Below are 11003 nucleotides of genomic sequence, written 5' to 3' on the forward strand. Positions count from 1 at the left end.
CATCGTCCTCTCTTGCCTTCGTCCACTCTCGCTGCATCTTTATCTCCTTCGTCTGCTTCGCTGCCCTGGGTTCATCGACCTCGATTTTCTATGGCATGGGATTCAATGAAAGCTGGAAGTTGGAGAGGCGTAGGGACAAGTAAGTTTACAGAGATTGGAGAAAAGGGAAATAGGAGGGAGAGGCGGAGAGACATGGGGAAAAAAGGGAAAGGAGGATGGAGAGGCGGGTGGAGAAATAAGGTTACAGAGAGATTGGAGAAGGGGAAAAAGGGAAAGGGGATGGAGAAAAGGGAAATAGGAGGGAGAGGCGAAGGGACAAAAATGGGGTGAAAGGGAAAGGGGGGTGGAGAGGTGTAGTAAAAGGGAAAGGGGGATGGAAAGGTGTAGGGACAAGTTAACAGAGATCGGAGAAGGGGAAAAAGGGAAAGGAAGATTGGAGAGGATGATGATTATAGAAGAAGGAAAAAACAAGATAAAGTAATAATAAAATATTAATCAATATATATTAAATTAATATAAAATAATATAATATTGTAATCCTGCTTCTTAGTCCGACACTGCACCAAACGCTTCACTAAACTAATCTAGCTTAGTCTAGTCTAAGCCAGTCCAGCTTAGTCCCTGAAGCTAGTCCAGTCCGAGACAGTCCGGTACAACAAACACACCCTAAGATTAATCAAATAAAAAAACTTAACGGAGTGGGATGACAAGAACAACTTAGATGATCATAGTAAGAGATGACAGACTAAATTGATAAGTTTGGAACATATAGAACCTAACTGATGAGTTGATAAAACATAAGAGACCATACGTGGTTCCTCTTTTGGCCACCATAACTATCATTTCAAAACACAAGCTCGCACACACAAAGTTAGATTTAACGCAATTGTCCTACCGTTTAAAACATCACACGCGCAAGCGCGCGCATACACCATGCAATCTTCAGTATTGATCGTGGGATTCGCCATCCGATCACATGTACGGTGGTGTGGCTTCAAGACTGCCATATTTTGAATGGCGTTACTTGAAATTCTTGCACAGGTAGGAGGAAGCATAAGAAAAATTCCAATACAGCGGCAGATGAACGTGGATTTAAATTGTAATCTTTTCTTCTTTCATTGATAATAGAACGACGATTTACGACGACAAAATTTCATGTCAAGTATGTGTCTGCACAAAACTATCATTCTACGATTCTAGTATTATACTACGAGTCTACGACCATATACTCACTGGAAAAGGAAAGAACAAATCAATCTGGTAGCTTGCTTTCCGTGAAACCGTGAATAAATTTCATCACGTTTCCAAAATTCAGTTCCCGCCATCACCCTTTTTTAAGACCCATGAAGAACCGCTGGACACGCAGAACTCATTAATGACCTGCACAAGAAAGCAACTTGTATTAAGAAATGATCACGAGAAATTGTATTACAGGCCAATGCTGCATTCATCACTGATACACCATTTACACCATTCACTAAACATCGCGATAACCTGGAGTACTTAATGAAACCATGATTCTGAAAAGAAACCGATGTGTTTGCAGGCTGCTGATACATAAGAACCATCGAGTGGTTCAAGAACAGAGTTGGAAACGTAGGGCAGCAACAAGAAGACGACAATGGTCAGGTTTAGGGTTTTTAGAGCCTAGGGTCTTCTAAATTTTAATTTGTTTGAGGAACATGTCGCAAGATTGGAGAAAGAAATTGTGTTAGGTAACCTGACAACCAATGTAAAACTTTGTCGAATCACAAACATGAAATAAAACTGACCTTGCTGAATTCGTTAGCAGTGAATTCCTTCCCAAGAGAAATCTTAGTTGCTTCAGAAACCTCACCCCTTTTAAGCTTAGCATTAGGTCCTTTTGCACATAGAAGATCCATAACAACCTTCCTGCAAGATCAAACTCAAACTTAAGTTAAATAAGAGTAGAACTTATTACTTTACGACAATTTTAATGAAGGGAATCTTGCTTATTCTGAAATCACACAGGAACATGCACAGCACAACATCATCATAGTTGCTATTAAGTATTCAAGTGATTCTCAAAACCTCTTCTGGTAATATGTCAAAGCCCCAGTGAAGGTGAACAACGTCGTATGCTTTTGGGACTAAATAATTTAAAAATAGAAGAAAACGGGAACAACCTCAATTTGTCATGCTCTGGGTGATCTGGTGATGATTTCAAGACATACGAACCATGTATGTCTATCGCAATTTCACTTATTACTTTCTGCAGCTCATGTGGAGGAGCCTGAACTCCATATTGTGCAGCCGTCACTTTTTTACTTCTAGGATCAACCTTTGGAAGAGTAGATGTTCTGACTGCCAGATCACTTAATCCTCTACGTATCAATTGAAAGCTGCCCACAAAATGACAAAACTCAGGACGACAAGAATGAGAGAGATACTTCCAATTTTAATGATAGCATTCTGGCATTAAGAACAAAGAGCATTAGTAATGTAAAGTCTACACTCGCTGTGTAGGGCAATAAAAACACTTCTTAAGATGATTCAATTAATAAGAAAGTACTGTATGATTATTATTAAACCTTCAAAATAGAGCAACACTAGGGAACCACCATTATGCAGGATGAGGATCCTCTCCGGATCCTCTTTGTGGGGATCCTAGGGATCCTCACATCATTATTATTAAACCTTCAAAATAGAGCAACACTAGGGAACCACCATTATGCAGGATGAGGATCCTCTCCGGATCCTCTTTGTGGGGATCCTAGGGATCCTCACATCCTAGCCGTTCATCGTACATCGTGCGGCCAATTTTCATTAGGTACTATTTGTGTTTAATTTTAAATAAAAATTATTCAAAATGATTTCTGACCACACGATGTACGATGAACGACTTAGATGTGAGGATCCCTAGGATCCCCACAATTTAGATCCTGATGCGATCCAAATCCCATTATGCAGTCATATTACGCAGAACTAAAAATTTCAAAACAAAACAAAAGATGAAAAAGATAGTCTTGAAAACTTTGAAAACTTACTTGCAAACCTTGTGTTCTTGAAAAACCTCCTTTATAGCCTCTTGCAGAGCTGCTCGAGTTTCATCTGACATGGTTCTTCCCCCAGTGTGAACTTCACTTGTAGCTTTTGTCGTACCTTTATCAGAATTCAGTGGTTTGCCACGCGTGGTAGTCATACTAGCACTCTTCAAATAACGGTCAGTATTAGATTTAAAGGCTATCCTCAACTTTTCTTCAATCCTGTCCCAGTTCTGTTCTTGGGTTTTAACAATGTCCGGGTAGCGTTCCATGAATGACATATCTGGTTGCTCTTTGAATTTCCAATCTTGAGTGGAAGGTCTTGAGACAGCTAACATTCTAAGGGATTCATACACATGAGTTCTAATGCCCTCTTGGAGGTCTAGCTGTGAATTACTGATTACAGGATTCTTCCGAAATAAATTCAGGATGTAATTTCTAGCTGTCTGCCGATCTTTATGATCTTTAGTTGATATATGATTTGTATCCAAGCCTTTATCATCTTTATTTGGATATAATAATAAGGTTTTTGGAACCCAAAGACCAGAGGACAGCAACAACTGAGCATGCTTCTGAAGAACATCCAGAAGTTCTTCCGCGGTGTGATCGGGAGCAAAGTACTTCTTAAGATCACTGAACCGGCGTGCTACAGGTTCCTGTTGTGGGACAATTATGGTTTCATTGTCACAACTTCAAGAAATTTTGAACTATAATAGAAAAATTAGCTATTTTCCATATGATGGAAACAATGCTGATAAGTTCGAAAAATTAGCTTCAAATTTACCAGTATATCATCAAAACATTAATTTGTGGCTTTGGTAATTGCAACAAACCTCAACAATCAACTTCTTGATACGCTCTTCCAGAGGCAGGGAAAGCAGAGACCTAAAATGACAAGCAGAATGGGATTAACATAGTATATACTTCCATCATTGTTTATCTGGCCAGCAACCAGGTGGTATTTGTGCAAATTTCTCTTTTTTAAAGGGGGGATAAATTGATAATCATCATACCTCTTTGAAAATTAAAGGTAATGTCTCCAAAAAGAACTTAATAAAAGGAAATAACATATTATAATTTCCACAATGTTAAAGTGAAATCAAATGAAAGAACTAAATAATATAAAAATGACCGCACCTTCTTGAAGAACCTTTGCACGTTCTAGGACATAAGGAGTCAACATAGTCATGCCTTCAAATAACAAAATTCAAACATTATAATTAGCATATCTAAAGCTTTTAAAGAACGGGGGGACAGGTAAGTACTAGTAAGGAAAAATAAGAACATACGGGCTCATTGTAAATTGTATAGGTGAACTTTCTTGCCCCACCATCTTCCGTAAATATCTGGCCGAGAAGTCACTTTCTGAGCTATGATACCGAAGTGGAACCCAACTCTGGAAGATACAGTGGAGAAAATAGATATCATACATTATTTATTCATATAAATTATCACAACCAATCTAATAAAATCAACCGCTGTAGCTCCTCCTGGACCATTACAGATACTTAAACATTCACAAAACTAAGCACATATTTGCCTTCTGGTATAAACAAAAACAAAATCCACAGCATTAATTCCTAGGAATAGCAGAAAAAGATAAAAAAAGCATTAAGAATAAAAAATCCTGTCAATGTCAAATAAGCAATCAACAAAGTCAACCACAGTTGTCAATGTTTCAAAATCACATGTTTAATGATCGCTAATGTGGCATGTTTAATGATCCTGACATGTTTATAATGTCAGGGAGAACAAATGTCCAGTTTTTCCACCTGTGACATTAAGAAGATTTGTACCTATGTCAGGCAAATAAAGAATGACCACCGGAATACTTTTTTTTTTTTTTTTTTGAACAAACGATATTATCTACACTTAGGGGGAGGGGATGGGCTAAGCCTCACAATGGGCTAGTGATAATGTGGTTCAAATTCACCTTTGTCGAGAATCGAACCTAAGACCTCTCACTTATAAGTGAAGAAGAATACCACTAGGTCATACATGATTTTCTATTGTTCCAATTTAATTCACCAACAATAAATTTCTCCAGTTTCATGACCAAAAACATAAACCACGAAAGATCTCATACATATCCTTTCACATGATTTATTACGATTTGAAATGAAAACACAAGTTAAATGTTTGTTCTAAAGCCAACTAATGTATAAGAAGATAAAGGACGTGGAGTACCCAATGCACTACACAAATCTTAAAGGGAAGATAAAGGACATGGAATAAACCATAAATAGCCAAAGGATTCAACAGAAATGAAAACGAAAGACTACCACATATGCAATTGTCTTAGGATAAATGAAACTTCTAACTTATAAGCCGCACTTACAAATAAAACTTGATAATGTCATACTCAACTCAACAATCAAAATAACAATTTCTCATCTGACAGGAAAACAAGAAGGGAAGAATCATTTTTCCCATTGATTGAGTTACCTAAAAGATATTAACTTTTTCACATGTAAACCGAAACAAAAAAGCAGAATAATAAAGACTCCACATCAAAAACAATAGAAAGAAACAATAATCAAAAGAGAACACTTGTAATGGCTGATGACATCAAACATTATTATGTTAACACATAGTAACATTTTCTCCTAAGGAACCCAAAATGCACAAAAAACCACACTGGAACTGCTCATAAATAGCTTATATTTGTTCATAGCCACCAGTTCAGAATATTAAACAAAGTTTGCAGATTATAAATAGTAACTTTCCCATACCTCTTCATCTTCAATTTTTTTCTCAGTTGAAGACTCCATCCGCTTGTTCTGAAACAAAATAGTCTCATGACATAAATCAAGTCCTGTTCTGTAAACAGTCATGACTAAAAAAAGTGCCTGGTTATTGTAAATCTTAAAGTAAATCCTGGGTAGATTTGATAAGTTCCAATAATACACAGAATCAGTCTAAATGCTAAAAAATTTCTTCACTAAAGAGCCATAATTCTGTAACACAATATCAAATTGGATAGAGAGAAATATAGAGAGAACCTGCATCTTTGATGGACCAATGGATTTTTCTTGTCCAGAGTCTTCCAACTTAACTGTAACTTCTGCATCCCCTTTGACACTGTTCTTCCTTTTAGAGCCACCAGAGTTCAAATGATCCAATGAGGGTCGAAGCTGTACAACCGCGTGAACAGGATTCAAGTGTAACTGCAAAATGAAGAAAAAAACCAACAGTCTCACAAAGTAAGATACTATAAATATAAAACTGAATTACTCTCATAGGAGATACTAAAAAGTTACTAATTATATGTAGCATGTGAGAGTAAGTTTAATTGGAATTAATAAATATATATTCTCAAACTACCAATAAAAAAGAGAGAACAGAAAGACAACTTTGTTTGCACTTGTCTAGACTCTGAACATTTCATTTCTGAGCAGAATTAAAGTTCTCATTTTCCATGTGTGAGAGAGGGCAGCCATGTCAGAGTCATATAATGGATTAGAAAAACAAATTTGATCATACATCAATAAAAAACCAAATGCATAATTTGCATCTATCAAGCAAGCCACATATTCATGATTTCACAACCACTCTTGTTAACGAACTGCCTTGGTGACACAATGACATTGTGTTAGATTTGTGCTCTTAGATGTTCAATCCAATCCCAAACAACAAAACTCATTCTTTGTGACCAACCACATTTGGAACAGAGAGATAACATACGGAGGAGCAGCACTTAGCATCTAAAATTTACACAGAATCCTTTGCAAGAAGAAGCTATATGGAAGCTTGGAATTGAACTTTGTTTGGGTCTGAAGGCCGTTCAGTAATTATTTAAACCTAGCCAGCTTTCAATAAATTAACACCACTCAGAGTAAACACCAAAACACTTCCAAGGTACGTATTTCAACACTACTTGATCAAAAATAAATAACACCCTATTTGCTTTGCAAGTTCAATGACTGCACTCTCTTAAAAAAAAAATTTGGAAGTGACCAGAAACTCAACTGCCCCACAAACTCAGGAACCCTCCATAACGTTTTACTTACTAAAACTTTACTTTGAGGGTAACAAGGGATGTGGTCTCGTCAAATGATCTTAATGACAAACAACCTTCATTAGAAGTGCTTGAGATCAGAAATTGGCTAAAAACTAAACCGTTTACAAACCTACAGTTGTTAATGTAAATCCAGCAACATTCAAGATGCAACATAAAACCCATGGATGTTAAAGTTGATACCTTATTGCCCATCAAAACACCAACAGCATAGCCACTTGTGCCAGGCGGCTTCCATGTTGTAGACAAAGTCTGAAAATAAACACAACACAAATCCCCAACCCGCTTTACATTACATAACAGTGTAGGCAACAATGTCACAACATCCAAAACATACTCAAGCTATTGCTACAATGTTTATGCACAAAATTGACCTGCTTTGTCATTTTCAATCTACTAGCGCAATCTTCATCGAAATTCTTCGGGTCCCGATCGAGAGACAAATCAATCTCCATTTCTGAAGTGGCGGGGTTCAGCCTCACCTCCTCGCACCGGCTCTCCAACTCGTAAGGCCGCCACCACGGCCTCAGAGGATATTGCAATACATACAACTAATAACGAAAAAGATCAAAATTTTAGGCAAATCCTTTCCAAAAAAACAAGAAATTAGAGCAACAGAGAGAAGAATGACAGACCTTAGAGTTGTCATCGATTTTCGGATTGAAGAAGACGTCGATTTCCCGCACGACCTCGTCTTCCAGTTCGTCTTCTTCCATAGGATCATCCTCTTTCGATACGTCGCCGTTTTCGGTTTTCAAACCGCCATTTGAGTCTTCGGCCTTCGGCGCGCTTCCTTCTTCGTCTTTCTTCTTCACAATCCGGGCGTCCAGTTCTTTTCGTGAAGGTTTGAGCTCTGGCTCGGACTTCGGGACCGGTTCTTGTTTGGCGACGGGTTCGGATTTGGGTTTAGGCTTGGCCTTGGAGGACCGGGGCACGAACCGGTTGGGCCGGGAAGGGGCCTGGCTGGTCGCATCGAGGTCTTCGAGGTTCATCGTCGGCTACTCTGTGGTTTCTGTTTGTTCCGGTGAGAGGTGGTGGAGAACGGAGCTGTGAGAGTGGGGGCTTTCGTGCGCGGTTCTTTTTAGGGGTTTTCAGGGGTGAAGTTTGCGTGGGGTTTTTATAAGTTTCGGACTCTTTAAATTCAATAATTACATTTTTGGTCCACGTAATTTAAATTGTTTGTCACTTTGGTCCGTGTTATTTTAAGGGGTCTTTTAATTACATTTATTTGAAAATATAAGTTTGTATAAAAAGATACTAGATGAGGTGGTATAAAAAGATGGTAGCGGAGGGAAGTTGAAATGCCTCTATAATTTGGTTTACGGAAGGATGGACTGTTGTGATGAAGCCATCAGCTAGTCCCCTTTTTAAAAATTAAAAATTAAAAAGATGCTAAAGGCACACACACTGTATGTAAATATGAAAGATTTAAAATGATAAATATATGTTATTTAGTATTATGGTCTAGTGGCAATCTAAAGTCTTATGTCAAATTTTGTACCTTTCCAACCGGGTCAAATATTATTTTATTATTTAAATAGTTGTAATTATTTATAAAAAAAAAAGTTGAAACAAATTTTTTTATTGGTTGAAATGTTAGACCATCTTCAACCCTTGCCTAAAACCTTAAATTTTTAGCCCATAAAATTTAGAGTATGTTTGGTACTCTACTTGAATCCAACTTTTTAAACTCAAAAATAATTTTCAAGTTTTAGGCCTTGAAAACTTGGGTGGGAATCGATTGGGGGGGGGGGAATAGAAGGGAAATTATAGGTTTTAGGCCATGAGTTGGAGTTGGCCTTTAGCAGAATAAGAGGCCCACCATTAAAATGAATTAAAAATAAATTTGACATTGATGTTAAATTTGACTCTAAATCACAAAGACTTCAAATCCAGTCAGCAAATAGCACTTTGGTTGGAGAGGCTTTTGATGTCAAATATGGACAGTGACATTCCACCTGGGATTTTGACATCTTCTTTGAAGATGCTCTAATATTATTTTCTTTAGTTTTTGGTTGATAAAGAATATTCTCTTAATAGGTATTACCGATTATACGCATTGTTGGGAATAATTGAATTCAACCGATTACGCAGAATTGATTCTAATCCATTTTTTGTTACGTTTCCTTTCTTAAGATCAAAATTATTGCCAAATATCAAGGAATGGCGGGAAGCGAAAATCAAATCCCCTTCATGGTGCCTATTCTCGCTAAACAAACGCGGCACAAGTGGAAGAATGATCAAATCCCCTTCCTAGTTGTGGAGCTATTGTTGGCAATCCGAGAAGACCATTCTGCACTTTTCTAAATTTATATTGATCGTTGTGTTTTATACAATTACCTTTCAAAGTGTCAACGACAAGTAATTTCTCTCCTTTGTGAGAGTCCTCTCGCCGGAGTGAGAGTATCTCTCTCTGGCGTGAGAGGCCCTTTTCACCTCACGAATAGCCAGCCCCCACCAATCACTAGCTGCTGTACCTATTTTGTGCGTCTGATCTTTAGATGTATTGGCTCCGCTCCCTAGCGCTGCTTCGTCTGCCAGTTTGAGAGTCGATCGGGATAGTACTCCTCTTATATTTTCCTCCTCGTTCTTTTAGTTTTAGCCTCCTTTTCAAACCTTAATCCCAAAATGGAAGCCCCTTTTCCTCATCCCCTTACGTTTCCGTCCACATCACTTTCCCTCCACCCCAACAAAAAAACTAGTAGTGTTTTGGACCCGATTGGGGATCTGGATTGCTTTCCCACTACGGCACTACCCACTTCTCTACCGGCATGCCGGAATATATGGGCGAAGTGTTCTACGACTTTCGTCGTGGTAAGAGTGTTTTACTTATCCTCTTGGTCCTCTCCACCCCTTTGTTATTGTACTGTTTTGATACTCTTCTTGCAAGTGTGGTAGCTGTTCGTATGAAACTAGATGGTTCGGTCGGTTGCGGCACTTTAAGAATATGATTTTTGCTTCTGGTGTGCTCGTTTTTGTGGCGTTATTTTGCTTGTGCTTGGCTTTTTGCGTGTCCACCTTCGATTTGGTTCCTACACGGCGGCTACTTTGGTGGTTGCTAGCGAGAGACATCCAGTGGCGTGATGTGTCCTTTGAATGGGAATTAGGGTTTTCTAGGTTTTGTTTAGCGTTTGAGCCTCTCTCTAAGTGATCTAGGCTGCTGCTTTTGTTGTTATGGTGACCTATGTTTTTCTTAAGCATTGGGTTTGTAATATTTAAATGGGCTAATATTTAAAGTTTGTGGATTTTGGCTATGTATATACTCTCTCTTTGAAAGTATGTGATCAGTATTCCTCAAACCTATTTATTATACCATTTTCTCTAAAAATGTTTTCAATTATTTTAAAAGTACATCCAAATAAGCCTGTAAATGATCTTTACCAAAAAAAAAATTTCAACAACTCCTAAATATTATTTGGCCTAATTACATATGTAATTTCATTAATTTATTTGTTATAGGAAAAACATGGACATTGTCGCACCTAATTAAACCTCACCTATGAAAAAATCGATCACACTTTTTTTTTTTTTTTGAGTTGAGTGATATCATTAGTAATTAGATGTTAGATTAGCCACTGATGGGATTCAAACTTGCACCGTCATGTAAGGGTGTCACTCCTCTCCATCACTATGGTAGAGGGCCACCTGCCACTCTTCTTATTATAACCTAATGCTTCTCTCTGTTTGATAATTTTAGGGCGGTTTATTGAAAGACTAAAAGCGCTTTTAAGTGAGGTTAACAAAAGGAGTTAGAAGTATTTACGAGTTATAAAAGTATTTTCTAAATAATTAGTTTAAGGAAGCTTTTTTTAAGTGTTGAAAATGTATTCAGCCCTTGCATGACGGTGTGAGTTCGAACTCTGTCGGTGGCTAATCTAACAAAATCTATTGTTTGACAAAAAAAAAAATATTTTTAGGAAGCTCTTTTTAAGTACTTTTTTTTTATTAAGGACTGGCTTAAATTTTAAGTAACTAATAAA

General features: G+C 37.6%; 1 protein-coding gene across 1 annotated transcript; it reads right to left on the minus strand.

Moving 5' to 3' along the window:
• Nucleotides 1-1091: 1091 nt before the first annotated feature.
• On the minus strand, nt 1092-8120 carry LOC126611123 (uncharacterized). Its single transcript, XM_050279302.1, has 12 exons — nt 7659-8120; nt 7398-7574; nt 7207-7275; nt 6008-6172; nt 5738-5785; nt 4295-4401; nt 4143-4196; nt 3839-3890; nt 3009-3661; nt 2148-2363; nt 1773-1893; nt 1092-1380 (listed from the first exon to the last, which is right to left on the minus strand). Exons 1-12 carry the CDS (start codon nt 8013-8015, stop codon nt 1312-1314), a joined length of 2088 nt encoding a protein of 695 aa, XP_050135259.1. The 5' UTR covers nt 8016-8120; the 3' UTR covers nt 1092-1311.
• Nucleotides 8121-11003: the final 2883 nt, after the last annotated feature.

This window comes from Malus sylvestris, chromosome 2 (genome assembly GCF_916048215.2).
Source record: "Malus sylvestris chromosome 2, drMalSylv7.2, whole genome shotgun sequence".
Taxonomy (NCBI): domain Eukaryota; kingdom Viridiplantae; phylum Streptophyta; class Magnoliopsida; order Rosales; family Rosaceae; genus Malus; species Malus sylvestris.